At 43.3% G+C, this 21,806-nt stretch overlaps 1 protein-coding gene across 1 annotated transcript in view; it reads right to left on the bottom strand.

The window, feature by feature from the left end:
* Window positions 1-2,354: 2,354 nt before the first annotated feature.
* Window positions 2,355-21,806, bottom strand: part of NCKAP1L (NCK associated protein 1 like) — a 56,509-nt gene continuing 37,057 nt past the window's right edge. Inside the window, exons 23-31 of the mRNA XM_020966159.2 lie at window positions 18,535-18,632; window positions 18,272-18,365; window positions 17,927-18,009; window positions 17,177-17,257; window positions 13,042-13,135; window positions 12,093-12,209; window positions 11,672-11,781; window positions 9,142-9,231; window positions 2,355-3,994 (exon numbers count right to left, since the gene is read on the bottom strand). Coding sequence (XP_020821818.1) covers window positions 3,863-3,994; window positions 9,142-9,231; window positions 11,672-11,781; window positions 12,093-12,209; window positions 13,042-13,135; window positions 17,177-17,257; window positions 17,927-18,009; window positions 18,272-18,365; window positions 18,535-18,632 — 899 coding nt within the window. The 3' untranslated portion in view covers window positions 2,355-3,862. The remainder of the gene's footprint in view (window positions 3,995-9,141; window positions 9,232-11,671; window positions 11,782-12,092; window positions 12,210-13,041; window positions 13,136-17,176; window positions 17,258-17,926; window positions 18,010-18,271; window positions 18,366-18,534; window positions 18,633-21,806) is intronic.

Genomic DNA, 21,806 nt, shown 5'->3' with positions numbered 1-21,806 from the left:
TCTCCTATGCTTACAAGAAGTCAGAGGCCCTCGAGGTCATGAAAGCCAATTGCTCTGACCACTGGAGAATCCCCTTAAGGGCATTTCATCCTCCAGCCTCTGATTGATACAGTCACTCATTCAGATGGTACATGATCATTTCATCTTCTAGACACTCTCCCCTCCAGGAATCTATTACATCCAATGCCACTCTGATGACCCAGTGTGGGGTCCTTAAATCCTGACAGCTGAGCCTTTCCAAGGATAAAAGCAGCTTGATCTAACGGGAAAATCCTGGGGTTTGGCAGCAAGATCATAAGATCACAGAGCTAGAAGGGACTTGGAAAGACAGTGAGTCCAACCCCCTCATTTCACACATAAGGAAACTAAGGCACAAAGAGGTTAAATGATTGGCCCAAGGTCTCACTCAGTGTCTGAAGAAAGATTTGAACACAGGCCTTGCTAACTCCAAGGCCATTCCCCAATTCACAATGTGAGCTTGGCCAGCTCATTTAAATTACCTGGACCTCAGTTTACTCATTCACCCATGTGGAATATCTGGCCCACCTACTTTAAAGAATTACTGTAAAGATCAAATGTAACAATGGTTGTGAAAATGTTTTGGAGAATTAAAAGTGTTCTAGAATGCTTATTTGTGTATGCACACACAAAAAACAATTGTTTAGAGACTCCCGCACCATATAAGGTAGTATTGACTTCAGATCCAGCCTTAAATGCTCACTGAGCCTAAGTATGTCACTTAACTTGTTTACCTCAGTTTCCTTGACTGTAAAACAGGACTAATAAAAGCACCTGTCTCCCAAGATTGTCATGAGAATAAAATGGGATAACTGCAATCCTTCAAGCATTATATAAATACCAGCTATTATTCCCAACCCTCTCTATGCAGGTCGGCTTGTGGTCTCCTCTGACCCACAAAGGAAGCTCAGTTTACTCTTCAGGGAGCAGATAAAGAACAGGTTCCCATCCTCCAAATAATCCAGCAGAGCCTTGAAGGCAGCTTTTCAGATCCCTTCTGCCTTATCTCCTCCGGACAAAGTCACCTCTTTTCCTCCTAATCCTCAGTTTCAGCTCCAATAGGCCTCACTGCCAGGCCTCCCTCTATACTCCCATCTGTCCTGAAACCTGATTTAGAAGACATATTTGGGCTAACACCCTATGGCTGGAAGAGCTGCTATTACCCCATCCATAAAGCAGGAATCTCTGCAGCTTCTATGTTGAATAAGAAAGTCCCTGTATAATGAACAAAGATGCCAGGCTAAGGAAGAGTTAGCTGAGCCTAGGACCCTTGTGTGAAATGCAAGACCATTCCTGGAAGGCCTCCAATTAAAATATTCTTGTAACCACCACCCCCCCAAAATTTTTCTCATTTGATTTCCTTTTGCCTATTAAATTCAAGGTCTTTTGCCTTGGATTCAAAATCCTCCCAATCTACCTCTTCCAGCCTTCTCATGTGGCTTTTCTCCACGTAAAAAGTCAACAAATTATGAAGTGCTTACTCTGCACTAGCTCCAGCCCAACTGGACATCAGTCTGTTCCCTTAAATTCATTGGTGTTGTCCCACTTCCTCACCTTTGCCTGGAAAGCCTCCCCTTGCCACCTTTTGTCTATAGAACTCCTGGCCATTGTTAAGGCCAAACCCAAATGCTACCTCCTCCACTGCCTTTAGTGATTCTCCTCCATAAAAAAATTCCTCAACTTCCCATGGCTTTGTTTTACCAGTCATCTAATGCACTTATGCAACATTCTGTATTCTCACGATGCTTGTGTTTTATCTCTCCTCACTGCCATCTGTACTCAGGCCAGCATCCTCATCTTTCACCTAAAACCCCAGATTCTGCCCTTGGGTAATTGAGCTCTGCTAGGTGAGCTTTCCATTCACCTCACCTCATCCCCAGCCATACCTCTGCCTTGCCACCACAAGCATAGCATTGCCCCACTCCCCTTTCTGTGCCATGCTCCTTTATTTGAATGTATGGTTCTTGAAGGCAGGGACCAGCACTTGCCCACTGCCTGGCCCATTAAGCACTTAATAAATGCTTTATTTATGTACTTATTTACTTGATGGTGTTGTTGTTTAACAATTTTTCAGTCACCTTCAACTCTTCATGACCCCATTTGCATTTTTCTTAGCAAACATACTGGAGTGGTTTGCCATTTCCTTCTCCAGCTCATTTTATAGATAAGGAACTGAGTCAAACAGGGTTAAGTGACTTGCCCAGGGTCACACAGCTAGTAAGTGTCTGAGGCCACATTTGAACTCAGGTCTTCCTCACTCCCAGCCCAGCCCTCCATCTACTGTGTCACCCAGCTGCCCTTTTATTTATGGTAAGTAAGGCCTCAATAAACGTTCATTGAATGAATAAAGAAGTGATTTAATGAAGGTGCAGATATCTAAAGAAGGCCAAAACAGTTTCACTAAAAATCAGTGATTCTCCTATTCACCATAGAAATATATTTAGAACCCCAATTAATCCACTTGTTAGTTGTTCTCTTCCGGGCCACTCTACATGAGAACATCTAGGATCAGTGGCCTGGACTCCTCCTTAACTAGAGCAGCAAGGAAATGACAGATGGAGGCAGTTATTTGCTAACAAAGTCCAGCGCTATCTGGAATGCCCCAGGCTCCCTGACAATTGAAACTCCAATTAGTGCAGAAAAGGCTAAAGTTGAAACAATTTGGCTCCCCGAAGGATGCCTGGGCTCAGACTAAAGAGAATGGAAACACAGAAACGGAAATCCCTGCCCAAGGCCCTCCCCACCCCAGAGAGGAGGGTGAATTGTCTGGCAACCATAGAGGAGAGAACTTTGCCCTGGGGCAGTACAAAGACCTGGGGGTCACAGTCCTTCTGTACCTTTGAGGCATGAGGTGGCTAGAGGCAATCCAGCCCCTCTCTGATCTGCTATGACTTTAACGAAGTAAAGAGAAGATTAAGGGCACAAAAATAGCAGACCTTTCCCAACCGAGTTGGCAGAGGAGAGGCCCTCTTTGCCCTTGGCCCTGCCACTGTGACCTTCCCAAGGTTATTTTTTTCTCTATGGCTCTCCAGTTCCTCATCTGTAAAATGAGACTGGACTAGTTGGCCCTTAACATCCCTTCCACCAGCTCTAAATCTAAGATCCTGGGGTTCAATAGAAAACTAAAGGACCAGACCCCCTATGGCTACAGGGAAGTTGTTAGCGGAACTCAATGACCCCTGCAGGGGTCCCATGGGCCAAAGATCCAATGGGTCCCCTGATAATGGAGGCATCAGAGCTGGGGGAGTGACAGCCACCTCTTCAGGGTCCCCAGTGGGAGGCCACTGGTCTCCAGTTACCAGGTTTGTGGGAGCAGGCTGTTTGCTGAACAGATTTCTGAGAGGAAGGGAGGAGATAATTGCCCTAATGAATGTGAGACAATGGAAGCTCCAGAGGGAGGATTATAAAATCATTATGGTTTATATGATGATTGATCACCTCTGTCGAGCTAGCATCATACTGGAATAGCAATAAACAGTAGGGATGAAGGGTGGATGGACCAGACACCAGTTAAGGCCTGAGCTCTCTCCAGAAGAAAGAAGCTCATTTGCCTGTGGATTTGCATCTCATCAGTATATCACACATGTAAATTTCACAACAGGGGAACCCCCAGACCCTAAGTTTTCCTGTTACCCTTCCCTTCTAAGATCCCCCGTGTTTCCAGCAATTCTTACCCATCCCCCTACACTGACCCTCCCTCTTCCTCATTCCTTTCTCTCCCACCAATCCCTTCTGTGTCTCTGCAGGCAGACCCAGTGTGGAAATAACAGTTGTGTGGCCATTATGCCACGTCTCCATTATGTCTCCATTGTGCTATGGGTGGGAGGTAGGTCCAACAGTCTCATCAGTGGGCATTGGCAGACACTCGGCTCAGATAGAAGGCTCGGGAAACCTCTCGGTAGGCATTTCGGAGTAGAACGTAGGGGAAGCAGGACTCCAGCATGTCCAGGGTAAGGAAAGAGGACTCCTCCACCACCTGAATGAAAGGCACCAGGGAAGAAAAAGAAGCCTGAGGATCAGAAGGCACAGCTCTGGGATCCTCTGGCCCACACAGGTCTTCTTCATATGCATAACACGTAGCTATCTCAACTGATTTTCATATGGCATGAAATTAGTCCCCTCACCATTGCAGTCAAGCTCCATTTTATTAAGGTTCATAAAATGTGGTTCACAGACCTTATCACAAAACCCATCAATGCGGTCTGACTAGGGCAGAGCAGCACCAGTGGTACTATCATCTCCTTCCTCCCAGACAGGTCTGACCGTGTGACTCCCCCAGTCCAGAAACTTCTGTAGCTTCCTACTGCCTCTAGAATAAAATTCTAATTCCTTTGTCTCATTTTAAGCCCCTCACAACCTGTCTTCAACCTATCTTTCCAGGCTGATCACACATCACCCCATGATTCATTGTTTTCTAGATCATCAAGCCTTCTTCCTGTTCTTTATTTACCATGGTCCATCTCCTAACTCCTAGATTTTGTGCAGGATTCTAGCTGGCCTCAAAGCCAGGAAGATCTGGGTTCAAGTCCTGCCTCAGACAGACCTAAGTCACTTAAGACCACAGAGAAACTGCCACCCTGTATTGGCAAAGTAAGGTACCGCACCTGGCCATTCTCTACAAATGAAACCACAGGCCCAAACCCTATCCTCCTATTACGTATTAAACATCTCTGTGGACCCTTCCTTCCCCACCTCCACCCAAATGAGTATAAGCTTCATGAGGGAAGGAACTATTTGGACACTTTTCCTAGTCCCCAACAGAGTGCCTGGCACATTAGCAGAAGTTTAAATATTTGTTTGATGTACAAAAATATTCATAGCAGCTCTTTTTGTGGTGGCAAAGAATTGGAAATTGAGAGGATGCCCATCAATTGGAGAATGGCTAAACAAGTTGTGGTATATGAATATAATGAAATACTATCCCGCCATAAGAAATGATGAACAGGCTAACTTCCGAAAAACCTTGAAAGACTTGTATGGTCTGATTCTGAGTGAAGTGAGCAGAACCGGGAGACCATTTTACACAAAAACAGTCACATTGTGTGGTGACTAATATTGATAAACTTAACCTTTCCCAGCAATAAAAGGATGTAAGACATCTCCAGAGGCCTCATGATGGAAAATGCTATCCACATCCAAAGAAAGAACTATGGAAGTTGAATTGCTATTTTTTTTCTCTTCTGTTGAGTTTTGTTTCCTCTTTCTGATGGTTCCTCCTACTGGTTTTAATTTTTGCTTACAATATTACTAATGTGAAAATATGTTTAATAGGAATGTAAATATATAGCCTATATCAGATTGTGTGCTGTCTTGGGAAGGGTGGTAGGGAGGAAGGGGGAGAAAAATTTTAAACTCAAAAGCATATAGAAGTGATTATTGATAAATCAAAACAAATAAATAAATAAATGAATGAATGTTTGTTTGATAGAATTGAATTGAAGACAGAGACAGGAACTATGTCCCTAGTTCTAGGTTCAGAGCTAACTAGGTAATGTGGTCTTTCTCTATTCTAAGAAATCCCCTAACCATTCTCCACCTGGGTGAGATGTAGAAACCAGAAGAGGGAGAAGGGACTGAGCAACCTAAATAATATTGCAGGTTCTCAGTCTATGAGCCCCTAAAATCTCTAACCCCCAATAGGAGCTGGACCACTGGGAGGGTGGATGAGGGTCTCACAAGAAATGTAATGCTTTGCAAAAGTGAGAGAGCAGTACCTGGGGGGGGGGGAATTAGACAGAAACAAAGAGCAGAGAGAGGAGGGCATAAGAAGTGGGGAGAGACAGACAGAGAAAGGAGAGAGAGAGAGAGAGAGAGAGAGAGAGAGAGAGAGAGAGAGAGAGAAGAGAGAGAGAACAAAGGTAGGGAGAAGGAGAGAGAAGAGGGGAAGGAAGGAGGGGGAGAAAGAGAGAGATACGAGGGGAGAATGAGCGAGAGAGACAAAAAGAGAGACAGGAGGAAGGGAGGAATGAGATAAAGACACACAGAGAGAGAAAGGAGACACAGAGAAGCAGAGGGAAAAAAAGGGGAGAGAAAGAGACAAGAACCAATCCTCAAAACACCGCAGGCCCTTCCTACTGGGCCCTATCTTCTCCCTCTTTCAATGTGGAGTTTGGTGAGCCATCAGGATACTGCAGGGAAAAAAAGGGGCATGATTAATTAGTCTAATTAAAATTTGGCATGCTGAGATAGGCCTCATAGCTAAGCTGAGTGGCACCATAGATCAAGAAGCCCAAGGAGGCTTGGGTGGGGGTGGGTGAAGCTAGCCTGGGAGGAAGGCATGGAATTGAAAGCACTGATTCAGACACATCTCTCTCAAGAAATCAGAGGTCTCCTAACCTTTGTGTGTGTAATAGACCCCTTTGGCAGTCTGGCAAAACCTAAATATCCCTTCTCCAAATAATATTTTTGTAAATTCATAAATAAAGGAAACACTAAATTTCAATGAGAGGTCAGTGAAATTAAAAATTTTAAAATTTAAAAAAAATTTTTAAAAAATCAAAAAATTTTCCCAACTAAATCACAGATGCCCTGAAATCTATCCATGGATCCCTTGTCCATCTGTGGACCCCAGGTTTAGAACCTGTGCTCTAGAGGGGCTCCCTTGATTCAGTCCCTGGGTGGTAGGAGAGGATCACATCCCTATCAGCCTCCCCCTTACCAAGAAGGAAGGGAGAAAGGGAATAAGCATTTATATAGTACCTACTATACTATGACCAGGCACTGTGCTGGGTACTATTATTATCCCCATTTTACAATTAAGGAAAATGAGGCAAAAGGAGGTTAAGTAACTTGTCTAGGGTCATATAATTAATAAGTATCTGAGGCTGGATTTGAACTCAGGTCTTCCTGATTGCAGGACCAGGGCTCTACCGATTGTCCCACCTAGGCCACTGTGAAGCTAGGAGGGGTTTTGAGAGAAGAGATCCCTCTCTTTCCATTAGTCAGGGACTGTTTACCCTCTTGTAGCAGCAGCACCACATGGTCCTACAGCTCTACTGGACCTGCATGTGTTGGGAAAGGGAGGTTGAGGGGCTGATGGTGGGATGAGGGGGTCATCTCTCCTTTTTAAGAAACATCAAGCAGGAGAGAAATTCCATGATGCCTATTCTAGCACGTGTGTGGTGTTTCTCTAAAGTTCTTTCCAATGCTAAAAATTCCCTGATTCTTGTGCACAAATATCCTCTTATCCCTCACATGAAGGGGCAGGTAGGAAAAAAAGGGCTGTAAAACTGAACAAACAAGGGGTTTAGGTTTTTTGTTGTTGTTGTTGTTGTGTTTGTTTTTTGGGTTTTTTTTAGGCAACTGGGGTTAAGTGACTTGCCCAGGGTCACACAGCTAGTAAGTGTCAAGTGTTTGTTCTGAGGCCGGATTTGAACTCAGGTCCTCCTGACTTCAGGCCCGGTGCTCCATCTACTGCGCCACCTAGATGCCCCGGTTTTAGGTTTTGATTGCAGGCAGAATTTCTCGATTGGAAGAGTTATTAAAAACAAGGATGGAAGCTGGGCCAGCATCTTCCTAGGAAACCTCCAATCTGCCTGGGATAGAAGGAGTGGACCGACCTTCCTGGAGGCAACAAGAATCTCCAAAGGGTCCTGCCAGCTTCACACTTCATATATTTTGACTTCCCTTATTATTTCTATTAATTACAATAACAACTCATTTCCACAGGGGCTCACTGTATTTTGTTTGTTTAATTTGGGGAGGGGGTGAGGGTGGAGAGAGGCAATCACGGTTAAGCGACTTGTCCAGGGTCACATAGCTAGTAAGTGTCGAGTATCTGAGGCCAGATTTGAACTCAGGTCCTCATGACTCCAGGGCCAGTGTGCTCTAGCCTACTATTAATCAGTCAACAAACACTTACCTCTTTGGGGCCCTTGGTTAAACCCTGCTGGGGGAATTAGTGGCCTGAGCTATGAGTTCAGTGAGCACTGATAGTAAGACTCTGCTGCTGGCCTTCCCAGACTCTGAGTTCCTAGGGAACCTAGGTTGCAGAGAGATCGCCCAGGAATCAGACTAGTGGAGGCTGCCAAGAAACCAAAGCTTCCCCTATCCACCTGCCACCTTGTTAGGGTCTGGAAAAGCTCAAAAGTGAAGGAGAGATGGGAAGAGTATCTTGGTAACTACCTAGCCCCTGGCCAGATCAACCTAACAACCTTGTAACTATGTTTCACATGCATCCTTCTCACTATAACTGGAAGTATACAATGGTTAGAAGGCAATGGTTCTAATCTTTAAAAACTTTTGACAAGCAAGGAGACTAAGGCAGAGAACATGAAAATGTTTCCTCTACCAGTAGTTTTCTTGTTGTTAAGTCGCTTTCAATCGTGTCTCACTCTTCATGACCCTATTTGGGGTTTTCTTGGCAAAGATAATTTGCCATTTCCTTCTCCAGTTCATTTTACAGCTGAGGAAACTGAGGCAAAAAACAGGGTTTAGTGACTTGCCGGGGGTTACACAACTAGTAAGTGTCTGAGGTGGGATTTTGACCTCAGGTCTTCCTTACTCCAGGCCCTGAGCTCTATCCACTTCACCACCTAGCTGTCCCATTTTACTAGTAGAGCCAGAAGTAAAAAAAACAGGCAGAAGAATCCTTGATCAGGACAGGGTAAGACACCCAGTCAAACAAGAGGACACAGCCAGCATGGAAACCAGGAGGACCTTCCATCCCTTCCTGCAGGAAAATTTCATCCAATGTCTCTAGCGGATCATTGCCTAAATGTTGGACTTTAAATTCCTAAGTGAGTCTATGGAGTTCCCTTTGTACTATGAATAGCCTAGCCAAAAAACAAAACAAAACAAAACAAACAAATCATGTCTACTTAGGTCTTTAGTAAATCTGGAGGGGAGGAGAGTGATTATAACGAGGACTCAAAGTCCTTCAGCTGAGAACCACATTATTTACTATCTCTGTGATTTGGACTGGTCATCTAACCCCTCTCTCCAAGTTTCCTATTTGTAAAACAAAAGGGAAGTTGTACCAGACCATCTCTAAGGTCATTACAACTTGAAACTTATGGGTGCTATGCCTGTACCAGACCATCTCTAAGGTCATTACAACTTGAAACTTATGGGTGCTATGCCCATCCCTGCCAACCCACCAACGTAAGTCAACCAGCTACTCACCAAGCGCATAAGCAAGGAAATAGATTCACGGTTCTTGGACTTTAGTTTATCCATCTCCTGTCCCAGCTGGAGAAGACTGACAGAGGCCACCTGTGGTGGGGGAGGGGAGAGGAAGACTATTCAGAGGCAGTGGAAAGAACACGGAAACTCGGAGTCAGAAGGCAGGAGTTCAAATTCTGGTGTGACCTTGAGTAAACAACTCTGTTATAGAGAGTGAAGATACACCTTGTATTACCTACCTCTTGCGAGAATTTACTGAGATCACAAACGTAAATTGCTTTATAAGATATGTAAATTAAATGTATTATTGAGGGTAAGAGAGGACAGGCCCAAGCATCCCAGATGGAATTAAGGGAAGAGCCAGAGGAAAACCAGAGAGAACTTCTTGAAAACTCATAATGGAGGGGCAGGTTAGACATCCCCTAGACTAGAGACAAACATTCCGTTAAAAGAGTCTGGGTCTTCCTGGCTAATTTAGCTTCAGCTACCAATATAAGTGCCTCCTAAAGGGAGCTACAGGCTGGGAAAGGAACCAACGAGAATGAGAATGCATGGGCCAGTGGCAGGGGCGGTGGCTAACAGGCCCATGATACCCCACCTTCTATTGCTCAGTCTTCTAGACAAGTTGCTGCCAAGACAACCCTGAGGAGAGGCATGTACCTAGTCCACTTTCTTGTTATTCCCCTCCCATCATCTCCTTAATAATTGTTATTCTTGCCAACATCCAGGCTCCAGAAGATGGAGACACATGACACACTGAATCCCAAGCTAAGGGTTACAGTGACCTGGATTTGCCCAGTTAAGGGGGTGAAGTAAGACAAATAGAAGAGAGGACCCCGGGAAGATATTAATGTAAATAATGATAGTAGCTCACATTTCGTAGCATCCTAAAGGTTTACCAATTCCTTTTCTCACAACAGCCCTATAAGGCAGACAGTAAAAAATATTATCTCCATTTTATGTAAGAGGAAATTATGAGATTAAAGGACTTGCCTATGACTTAATGAATGATTATTGAATTAAATTGAATGATCATGGCTAGCATCAGATTTGAGGTGAAGACTCTCCCGCCCTATCCTGTGGACCTATCTCAAATCCCTAGGAGTCCAGAGCAATACTCCACCCCAGCTCTACCCTCTGGTGACATGGAAAGATATTTCTGGATATCACTTAACCTCTGTTTGCCTTAGTTCCCTTATCTTCCAAAAGGGAAAAAATACTACTTTCAGTGCCTCTGTTACAGGATTGTTGCAAGAAAATGTGCTTTGTACCCTTTAAAGCACTTTATAATAATAATTAAAAACAACATATAAACACTTTAAGGTTTGCATAACTTTTTACACATATTATCTCATTTGATCCTCCCTGGGGGAGAGGTGCTATTGTTATGCCCATTTTATAGATGAGGAAACTGAGGCTGACAGCAATTAAATGACTTACTCAGGGTCATATAGCCACTAAGTGTATGAGGCAGGCCTAGAGTTCAGGTCTTCCTGACTCCAAGTCCTAGACTTTCTACCCATGAACATGCATTGCCCACGTGAATTACTTCTGCTTCCCATTTCCTAGACAGAATGTATGCTCCTCAAAGGTAATGACTCTGTCATTTTACATCTTTTTGTCTCCATCTCCTAGCAAAGTGCTTGTACACAGTAGGCAATTAATAAGTGTTTTTTGAATGACTATTGTGGTCTAGTCCCCTAACCTCTGACATACTTTCACAAGAAATATTCCCAAGCCCTAGAAGACTAGCATGATCCCTAAGGACTTTCCCTTACAATGTAAAAGTGCCTCCGACCCTCCAGGCTCTCCAGGTTGCCTCTCAAAGTATTGAGAGTCACATCACTGGAAGTATCCTAAGGCCTGTCTTAGGAAAGGATCCCTGCCTAGGAAAGAATGTAGAACTAAATAACCTCAGAGATCATTTCCAAGGCACAGATTTTGTGAATCTATGAAGACTGTAAACAGAGCTGTTCTGTGTTATATCAAAGGCAAAACTAAGCCTGAAAGGTGGGAGTTACAAAGGCTCCATTTAAGGAAGAACATTCTAGTAATTAAAGTTTTTTTTTAATCAAATGGGCTACTTTGTGAGGTAATGAGCTGCCTGTCATTGGAGCTATTTGAGCAGAGGCTGGATAAGATCTGTCCAAAATGTTGCAGGAGAGATTTCCTACAAGGAAAATTGGACTCTAAGATTCCTTCCGAATCTTAACAGTTCACAATTCTAAACCAAATCCGTTCCAGGGACATCATGAAGTAGTGAAGAAAACATTAGGTTTAGAGTCTGACATTTACTAGCTGTAGGATCCAATTTCTCTCTTTAAGCCTCAGTTTCCTCATCTGATAAATGGAATTAATAAAAATACTGAAACTGCTTCCTTCTGTTGTAGCTATCATCTATTATTGCACACCCAGATGTTATTCTGTCCTCTCCCGTCCCCCCAGAGGAGTTGAACAAAAAGAGTGTGCTGGCGCTGGAAGCCTGGGGGGCCAAGCCTTTGCCCCCTCCCCACTCCTCAGACCTACTCACCACCAGAAACTCCTTGAGGTGAGTCTCAATGTTCTTGTTGTGGACAGTAAACAGGGCGGCAGACACCTGGATGATGGCTTTGGTCAGGCAGTGGATGTTGTTGTTATAGCCTGCGTTGTTGGGGAGGGAGGAATGAAAGGGCCAGAGGCCAGTCAGACGCCCACACACTGGCCCACCCAATGACTCTTCTCTTTTTCTTGGCTGTACCCTCCCCTTCCTTCCCTGCCCCCACCTCAACAAATGCTCATACCAGCCCACAGCCGGTGGGGATGGGAGAAGGGTTAAGTTTTCTGAGTTTTTAACATGACCTGAATTTCACAAGCTTCTCTTCTTTAGTTCAGTTAGAACAGAGCCTCTTCCCCAAGTCATCTCCTTGACCAGCCTTTCCAATTCGCCCCACCCTGACCCTCTCCTCTCTTACCATCCTTCTCTATGCTGTAGAAAGAAGAGGGGTCTGTGGCAAGGAGAGGGATTGAAACCGCAAGGAAGATCAAGAGTAAGCAGGCTACTTTGTACTCCTCCTCAGGAGATGAGGTGTCTAAGAGAAACATTAGGGGAGGGAGGAGAAGACATTTGTTCTGGAATCAAAAGATAAAGGTTCAGATCTCAACTCTGCTACTCACTCACTGCCTGTGTAACCTCGGCTAAGTCACTTAACTTCAGAAGGTTCCCTCATCGGTAAAATGAGAGACTCAGGCTAGTTTAGACTTAGTTTCCTCATCTGTAAAATGGTGATAATACTCGTACTACCTTCTTCATAACGTTATAGGGTTATGGGGTAGAAAGGAAGGAGAACTGGGTGTGGGCAGTGGGAGAGAAAGAGAAGAGCTGGCTAGGACTGGGGAATGTGGGTGGGTCTGGAAACACAACTGAGATTATCGGGTTCAGGTCCATTCTGTGTGTGTGTTTTCACAGATTGTGCTAAATATAGAAAATGCATGAAGAAATGTAGGGAATAAAGTAGAGTAATGGCAATACAGCTCAGGCTGTGGGTGGGTGGGTGGGAGAGTGGTTGCTTGAGTGAATGCGGCTGAGTAAGCAAGCACTGGGAGGCCCAGGTTTACCACGGAAAAAAAATGCACAAGAATGCTAGGAGTCTGTGCAAAACAATTTAGCACTTCATTATATACAAAGTTGTGTTATTCTCTAGTTGTGTTTTATGTACTAATCTTGCCTCCTCAACCAGACTGTAACCTCCTGGAGGGCAGGTTCCAAGTTGTATGCCATACAGCTGAACATAATGGAATGATTGGCCTAGGACCTAGAGAAATTATTTGTATCCCCCTTGGCTGGGGTGGAGTCTGCCCTTATCCAGGCAAAGAAGCTTCAGCATCATCTACCCCCCACCAAGGTACAGAGCACATTTTTACCTGCTTTCAGGTTAGCAATGGCAGCCACCAAGGTTGGGTCAATGTCACAGCACACACCTGCAGCAGAGGCCAGCTCAAAGACACTCATGGTCACCTAGCAGAAAGGAAATGAGATAAATGTCCTGGGAGGAGTGCCCGGGGAGAGGATGGGATGTTCTTAGCAAAAGCTCCTAGGATTCGTTTTCTATAACCTCTGATTTCTCATGCCCCATCACCTGAGCTTTCTCTAGAAGACCATCTTCTCAACACGATTCCCCAGCACCACAGGAATTGAGGCAAATTCCTTAACTTGGCATTTAACACCTTCTACATTTCTTACTATGACCTCTCCTCCCTGGTCAAAACAGTTATTGTTTTACTGTCCAGCCCCCACCACAACCTGGACGTTGCTGCCCCTGCCCCTTTGTTCAGAATCCCTACCCAGAATGCCTTCCACCAGTGTTGACTGCAATTCTTCCGATCCTTGAAAGCCCAGCACAGATCCTCCCTCTTAGGTAAAACTTTCCCTAACTGCCCCTTCCCAGCCATCTCTCCCGCCTCTGAATTCCTATAATGTTTAATTCTCTCTCCTATTCATATGAAACTTATTAGATACTTTATCTCATTTTGTCAGGCAGTAGTCTTGCTTTTGTCTCTGCCCCTGAGGAAGCTTGGTAGATAGTGCACAGAGCACTGAGACTGGAGTCAGAAAGACCTGAGTTCAAATCCAGCCTCAGATACTTACTAGCTGTGTGACCCTAGGCAAGTCGCTTAACCTCAGTCTGCTTCAGTGTCCTCAACTAGAAAATGAGGATAATGATAGCACCTTCTTCCCAAGATTGTTTTGAAGATCAAATGAGACATGTAAAGAGTAGGGTGCTGGCTTTTAGTGGGCACTTAATAAGTATTCATTCCTTTCTCTTTCCTCCCTTCCCCACTAGACCACATACTTTGTTCTGCCTACAATTCCTGGAACAGCGGTGAGCTGAAGTTATCCCCAAACTCTGTAGAATTTCAGATCTTGAGTAAGGGCTAGAGATGCTACAGGCTTATAGTATGTGCTTAATACTTATAGAATCATTGGGTTTTAGAAATGTAAGCAACCTTAAAGTTTGTAGAGGTAGAATGGTATCGTGCAGTGCTATGTTTGGAGCCAAAGGACCTAAGTTTGAATCCAAACTCTGTCACTTCTACCTGTGTGATCTTCAGTAAGTCACTTAACTTCTCTGTGCCTCAGTCTCCTCATTCAAAGAATTTCAACTCTATGATTTTACACCATCTAATCTCCCATTCAACATGTCAATCCTTTCTATTTCGCTGATAGTCATGCAGCCTTTACATGAATACTTCCATAGATGGGGAGCTCACTACTTTTCAATGCAGCCCAGTCTTCGGTTGGACAGGTTTAATTGCTAGAAAGTTCTTCCAAATATTTAACCCAAATCTTCTTCTTTCTCCAGAGAGCAGAAGACGAACCATGGAGAGGAACAGTGAATAAGTTGACTCCTGAGGTCCTCTATCTCTATCTCTATCTAGGATTGGAGAGACATTTTAAAATACTTCCAGTATGAAAGAGGGAAGGGACACAACTTGATTTCCTACTAGTTTTTCTAGAGAAATAATGTTTCTACATCTCCAAATGAATAGGCCCCTAAGTCATCCCAGCCTCCCAAAGGTAGTAGCCAGAGCCTCTAATAGAGGCATCCATCTCTTCTCCAAGCCCCATCTGCTCATTTCTATGGGAAACCTTGCCCAGAGCTCAGAGCTGCCTGGGAGATATCAGCTTGTCAAATTCCTGACAGGCCGATGCAGCCCAACCTGGCCGTCAGCGGCTGACAAAAAACCAAAGGCTCCCCTAACATGAAACTGCCCTTCACTACAAAATCAGACAGCAACTGGGATGAGAGGGCCTTAGGGAGGTCTTCTCATCCAATCCCCTACTTCCAAATATCCTATATCTTCCTAGGCAGAAAATAAGTTTCTTTTTCTCAAATACCATTAAGAGGACATTCCATACCCCAAATTAGATTTTTAGAGAGGGAAGTTCATCTAGTCAAAGGGCGAGCAATCTTGGAGGAGAGGGGGAAAGGAAGACCACCTGAGTGCACATTCTTAGAATTTTTCTCCTCTTTGAAATTTTTTTTCAATTGATATCAGAGAGATTTTGTGCCAATTTCATCTATATTGGATATATATATATATATATATACACGCATGTATATATACATATATGTATATGTATACATACATGTGTATGTGTATATATACATATATAACTATATACATTATATACCTATGTGTATATATAACCACATATATATATGTGTGTGTATTGTTGTTATTATTGTTCAGTCATGTCCCACTCTTTGGGATTTTATGGAACATATTGTCCATAGGGTTTTCTTGGCAAAGATACTGGAGTGGTTTGCCATTTCCTTTTCTAGTAGATTAAGGCAAACAGAGGCTAAGTGACTTGTCCAGGGTCACACAGCTAGTAAGTGTTCAAGGCCTGATCTGAACTCAGGTGCTCCTGATTATAGGTCCAGCACTCTATCCACTGAGCCAGGTAGCTGCTCCGTGTGTGTGTGTGTGTGTGTGTGTGTGTGTGTATACACACATATATATGTATATAATTTTATTTTAAACTACAAGGTAATACAACACTACAACACACTAAAAGAAACAGATGATAATTACTGATTGTCTCCAGAAGACCCTTGCTACAGGGCACATCTGTGGGCCAGGAATTGATGGGGATATTGAAGAGCTCCTATAACCTTCTCATATTAGTACATTGGCAAAATGAATGTATCACATTAGCTAATTGCCACTTTATAAGATACTAAATTCTTGTTCTTGAGGGGATAAAGTTTAGAACAGGAATAGAGTGAATAGAAGGAGAGAAGAAACATGGCAGCAGAGATGCTTAACAGAGCCAATAATGAAGGAGGGGAGATTCAAGTAAAGTACCCCAGCAAAAATAAGATCTCTAGGCCTGAAACAAACTAATCACAGGTACAGAATCTCAGATGTGTGCCATCCTTTGGTTGTTCACCTCTGGTCTAGTCCAATGCCCTCGTTTTTCAGAAAGGAGAAAACTGAAACTCAAGGAAATGAAATGCCCATTCTTGCTTCAACACTCCCAGTCAGAAAATTCTCCCAATATCTAGTTTCAATTCTTCCTGCTGCCATATAATCCCATTGTTTCTTGCCTTCTTGCGAGAAACCCAAAAAAGCTTATTGTCTCTCTTCCCTTTACCATCAGACTATAGTCTTCAAATTATTTTAGGGTTATCATGACCTAAGGGTCAAAAAATCTCAAACTACTCCCTTTTGGGTCAACTGCCCCTCATGGAGGATGGGATGTTCTGCTGCCCCAGTATGTATAGTCCTTGCTTCCAGAAGACCCACTCCCGATGCTCCCTACCCCCTACACACACTTACCTACCCCAAGTACCTCAAGGTACTTAGTAGAAGACCGCTGTTGAGGCCCGACAACCAACAGGACACATAAGTTATGGAAGGAACTAAGTAAGCATACAGTTTGTGGGTAGGGTTTAGAGCATAAATAGCTGCCTAAACTATTTCCTATCTATAGCAGTGAAAGAGAGATTCCTAGCATCAGGATTTATTGGGGGAAGTTAACTGGAGGGAAGATGGGGTGGGGGACAGGAAGAAGGTTCCACCATGGTTCACAAGTTTGCTATTTCATTGCAAATTGTTCTTTAGACAGGTTGGCTGCATGATGTTTTCTCCCCACTGGTGCTGCATGGGAGAGAGTCAGAAGCTGATAATGGAAGTTTTTTTAAAGTCTTAGAAAAAGATTGGGGAGGAGTCAGGGAACTAGGAAACCTCTAAGGGCTGGAGGGATGCACAGAAATAGAAAGAGCAATTCTGTCTCATTGAAAAAGTGCCTAAGCCTTTGATTCAAAAGTCAAAGGGACTCATTTGTACTGTGTTCAACATCTCATTTGCATTCTTCTTATTTCACATGGAAAGGCAAAAGATAGCTCTATCTTCTGCTCCCCACAATGTCCTGACAGCCTTTACTCTGTCCTTAAAGTATCATTCAAAGCAATCTTCTCCTCTGAACCCAGAAATTTCCTGGTTATCAGCCTGAAAAATTTCATACACAGCTCCAAAGTCACCCCCATACCTTTATATCTGTATCTGGAGTGACGAAATCCTTCAGGCACTCAATAGGGCCCATAAGGAATGGGCAGTGGGAAGAGAAAACCTGGAGTAAGAGAAAGAAAAGATCACTGAGGTCCTAATGGGCTGTCTAGTGACTACAGAAGGGAAAGGGAGGCCTTGAATCAAGAAAAATGACCCACTATGTAGGGCTGCTAGAAAAACTTGCTCAATGGGTGTATTTATTAACCCCATGGATGGTCCTCTTATACGTACAGATTTTTAAAAAGGATACCAGATTCCCTTAATGTTGCTATACAAGAATAAATTATTATAACAATCATGACAATATTATTCATACAACAATCATGACAATATTATTCATTTAGTGAAGAGTCCTCCACTTCTGCCTTTCTCTGATGCAGATTATGGGTTCAGCAACTGTCTTCTAAGGATCAGATCAGCTAAATTCAGAGGTTCATCCACCCAAAGGCTGGCCACCAGAGGGCAAATTTTTGGCTATATCAACTCATGAAACAGCTTCTGACCCCTCAAAGAGGGTCAGAGCTACCCTCTGGGATGAAATAATAGATTCCTGAAACACTGGAGTAATATCACAATATAAGAAAATGTCTCCCATTCTACTGATTTCTCCTCTTCCTAGAGGTTTCCCCTCAAGGCCCTGAGTTCCTTTCCTCTGACTTCTCTGTGATTTACTAGTTGATCTCCCTCATCCTTTACCTCTCACCTCTGGCCCCTTCCCCACCAAGCTCACCTCTCGGAGGCCCTCTTGGGCCATGGCCCTAAAGCTGAGGATGACCCCAATTATGGTCATTCTTTTCAGCACATTCTCAGCTCCTAGGAAGGAAAGGCAAGGAGAATTAAAAGAAGGAACTCTGCCTGTCAGGGGCGTAGGAATCGTTCTGTGCTTTCTAGCCACAACCCCAACTCCCTCAGGGAACCCACTCTGACATTGCTAAAAAAAAAAAAGTGTGCAACTACCCCATTGCCTTGTAGCATAGCCCCACTTAAGTTTTCCTAACTGACCTCCTGGCCCTGGAGGTGAGCAAGGAGAAAAGCAGGATTGCTAGGTCACTTAAGGAAAGGAGGGGAAACTTACCAGTCAGCTGGGGCAGCAGAGAGGCCATGAGCTCCGGCTTGCTGAAATTGGATCTAATCTGTACAAGCACGTCCATGTTTTCCACCACCAGCTTCTACAACCCCAGAAGCAAGACACCCATGAGTTCAGAACTTGAAGAGGCTTTAAGGAGAAGCCTACCTTCCATGTTCTCTTACCCAGCCAGGCACCCTCCAATTATTTCTCCTCCCAGACATCTGGGCTGCCTCTTTCTTGGGGACACCCCACCCACCCACCAACAATACCTTCAGCTCCACAATCTGGGAAGTCACGTGCCACATCAGGTTCTCACTTAGAAACTTCATGCCATAGGGTCCCAGGAGCTCAGCCAAAGCCCGCATCTCTGAGCAGAGGGAAGTCAGAGTTAGAACATCTCCAGGTGGGGCAGGCAGTCAGGTTCTGGTCCAAAAGCCTACAGGGGAAATCCACCCTGGACCAAAGGACTTCGTCACCCCAGAGAAGGATAGCAAGGTATAGGGATGACTCTGGAGTTTAGAGTGAAGCAGAATTCACCCATAAGTTTTTCCAGTCCCAACGAAGAAATAATTGGGTTTTAAAGACAGGATAAATAGAGCAGTTCTGCTAGAGGAACGGCCTCTTAAGGATCTTTGGATGGCTTCCAAACAGTGGTGTCAAACTCAAACAGAAACAATTCACTAAACTGTACATAATGATCCCAGCTGGCAACATATCGACTTAGAAAACCACATATTAAAATTATCTATGTTCCATTGTACTTTCAATTTTATTTTGTTAAAGACATCCCAAGTACATTATAATCTGGTGCAGGCAGCACTTGGGAGTATTAGTTGGACCCTAATCTGGTAACTTTGCTTTAAGATCTATAAATCAATCTAAAATCACTTATGAAGCATCTACTATGTATCTGCCACTGTGCTAAGCACTGGGGAAAAGGTGACTTTACAGCCAATAATATTTTGTATATACTTATATTTGAAAGGCAACGTAGAGTAATAAAAAATGATAATAGCTAACTTTATATATCACATTAAGGTTTGTGGAGCACTTCACACATGTTAATATATACAGATATTAATAGATACTAGATAGTTGGTAGGAAGCTAAAGGAAGACCTAGTACAAGTTCCCCTTGATGCATATTAACAATGTGACCCTGGGCAAGTTATTTAAACTCCCAGTGTGCCCAAGCAACTTTCTTAAGTCTCTTTTTTAACAAGCTGTTACAATAATTAGTTTATTTTAAGCCTAGGGGCAATATAATGGTGTCTAAAGTCTGCATGGATCCTCCTCTTCAGCTTTAGAGAGTTTATTTTAGATGAAAAGTTATAAGTACATTCACAATTGCTCCAAGCCCCCAGTCAGGAAAATTCCTAACATTTAGGCAGAAGTTTGATTTCCTACCTAACTTCCCCGCCATTTATATCTATCTCTAGTTAACCTTCTGGTCTCTTTATAGCTGAGGCAAGATTCAGGAAGTTGGAATGTTTGGGTAACAAAGTGGCAGATTCTGTTACAGGATTTGTGGGCAGAAAGGTATGGAATAGATCTTTTACTGAAACTTAGACCTTGAGTAAGTGGACAAAACTGGTGGCATCAGCCCAATGTGCCTGCTGCAAGAGACCTCTAAGGCCATTGGACCTCCTTGACATTTCCCTTTTCAATCAGCTCACTCCTCTATTACCTCTCTCCTTTTGCTGATTGCCCTGCACAGCTTCTTTTTGGGTCGGTTGCATATAAGCTTACTCCCTTCTACTTCCATATGGTCAAAATCCCTTCTTGGTCCTGAGAAAATTCATTCTTTTCATACAAGCCCTTTAAGACAGGAATTGATTCAAGGAGATGTCCAGGTCCTGGATATCTTCAGTTCTGACTATCAAGTTTCTTCTATCTCAGTTCCATCAAGAAGAGTTTTTTGTTTTGTTTTTGCCAAATAAAGGCAATTACTTTTAAGTGGGATAATATTATAAGTTATAGAGGAGGTGCTGATGTGAATTAGTAGAGAAAGTCCCTCACTAGATGGGGGCTCCCAACAACAAGGGAATCATTTTTTTTTCCCCCTTAAGACTGGACCTGTAATTTCATTGATGGAAAATCTCCCTGTGTCAGCATCTGCTCTTCAACCTATAAAATTGGTTTTATTTGGTAAAAACACAGAAGGGGAAACAGAAACACAGAGAGTTTAAGTGATTTGTCCAGGGTCACACAGCCAGTATATACCAGAGGCGGCACTTGAACCCAGGTCTTCCTTATTCCAAGGCCAGCCATAAATCCACTAACGTAGGCTGCCTTTGGACTGAGTAATCATTAGCACACTTGTTAATGCTCTTGTTTTCCTTTCACAGATGAAGACGTGGTGGCCTAAGAGGTGAAGTGACACGCTTCAGATCTCTTGACAAGTCTCCAGGATCCCAGGAGGGTGATAAAATAGAAAGAATCCAGGGGATTTGGAATCAAAAGACCTGGGTTCAGGGAAAAGAAACTCCACAAACTCTGGGCCTTTGGTCAAGTCACTTAACCTCTATGTACCTCAGTTTCTTCCTCTGTAAAACAGAGACAATAATAGCACCTAACTCCCAGGGCCATTGTGAGGATTAAATGAAATAACAATTATAAAAGCACTTAGCACATAATATATATATATATATATATGCAAATTACAATGTTAATATATTAACATTATATTAATATGTTAATATGATATATTAATTATATATCATATGATATATCATAAATGCTATAAGATAGCTATTAGTATTAGTATCTACTTCAAAGGGATGTTATAAAGAATTTATTTTGGTTAATTGTAAAGTGCTATGTAAATCGTAAGCTATTGTAATCATGCCAAAATGTTTTTTGTGCCAAATACCCCCAACTCTTTCCTTATTTCGGTTCTAGCCTTTTGGAGAGGTCACTTTGCATGTTTCTCCCTCAACTCCTCTACAGCCCTCCCATAACTCACAAACAGGGCTTCCTTCCCTTTTAGAAACATTCCACTGCCCACTCTTGTTTTTTCCCCATACACAAGCAAAACATTCATTCCCAACCCCCCAGGTCCTCCATCAGTCCTGGATCTCCCTTGTTATACCTGTTCCAATCAATCCCTGTCTTCTAACCACTCACCACCCATCCCACACTGCTACCACCAAAAAAAAAATGTAATCAGAACCTGCCTGGGAAATACTAAGTTACAAACAGCAATAAAGAACACTTTCCAGAAGGGAAGAGGAAGGTCTGTAGCTACCATGGCTATGGGGTATAGAGCAATGTCTGAGACCTTTTATAAGGACCTGTATGAAAGAAAGGCTTGGGTCCCTTAAGTAAACCCATATTTGAATGAAAATCATCATGAGAAGGTAGAAAAGAATTCTGACTCTGGAACCAGAAGGCTTGAGTTTAAATCCTAGTTCTGCCACTTACACTACTTGTGTGACCCAGGGCAAGTCAATTAATTTCTTTTGGCCTCAGTTTCTTCATCTGCAAAAGGAGAGGGCTGAACTCAATAACACCTAAGTCCCTTCCAGCTATAAATAAATGAT

This window comes from Phascolarctos cinereus, unplaced genomic scaffold (genome assembly GCF_003287225.1).
Source record: "Phascolarctos cinereus isolate Bilbo 61053 unplaced genomic scaffold, phaCin_HiC Scaffold_1;HRSCAF=81, whole genome shotgun sequence".
NCBI lineage: Eukaryota > Metazoa > Chordata > Mammalia > Diprotodontia > Phascolarctidae > Phascolarctos > Phascolarctos cinereus.
The sequence above is the reverse complement of the archived record's forward strand: the minus strand, read 5'-3'. Positions and strand labels throughout refer to the sequence as shown.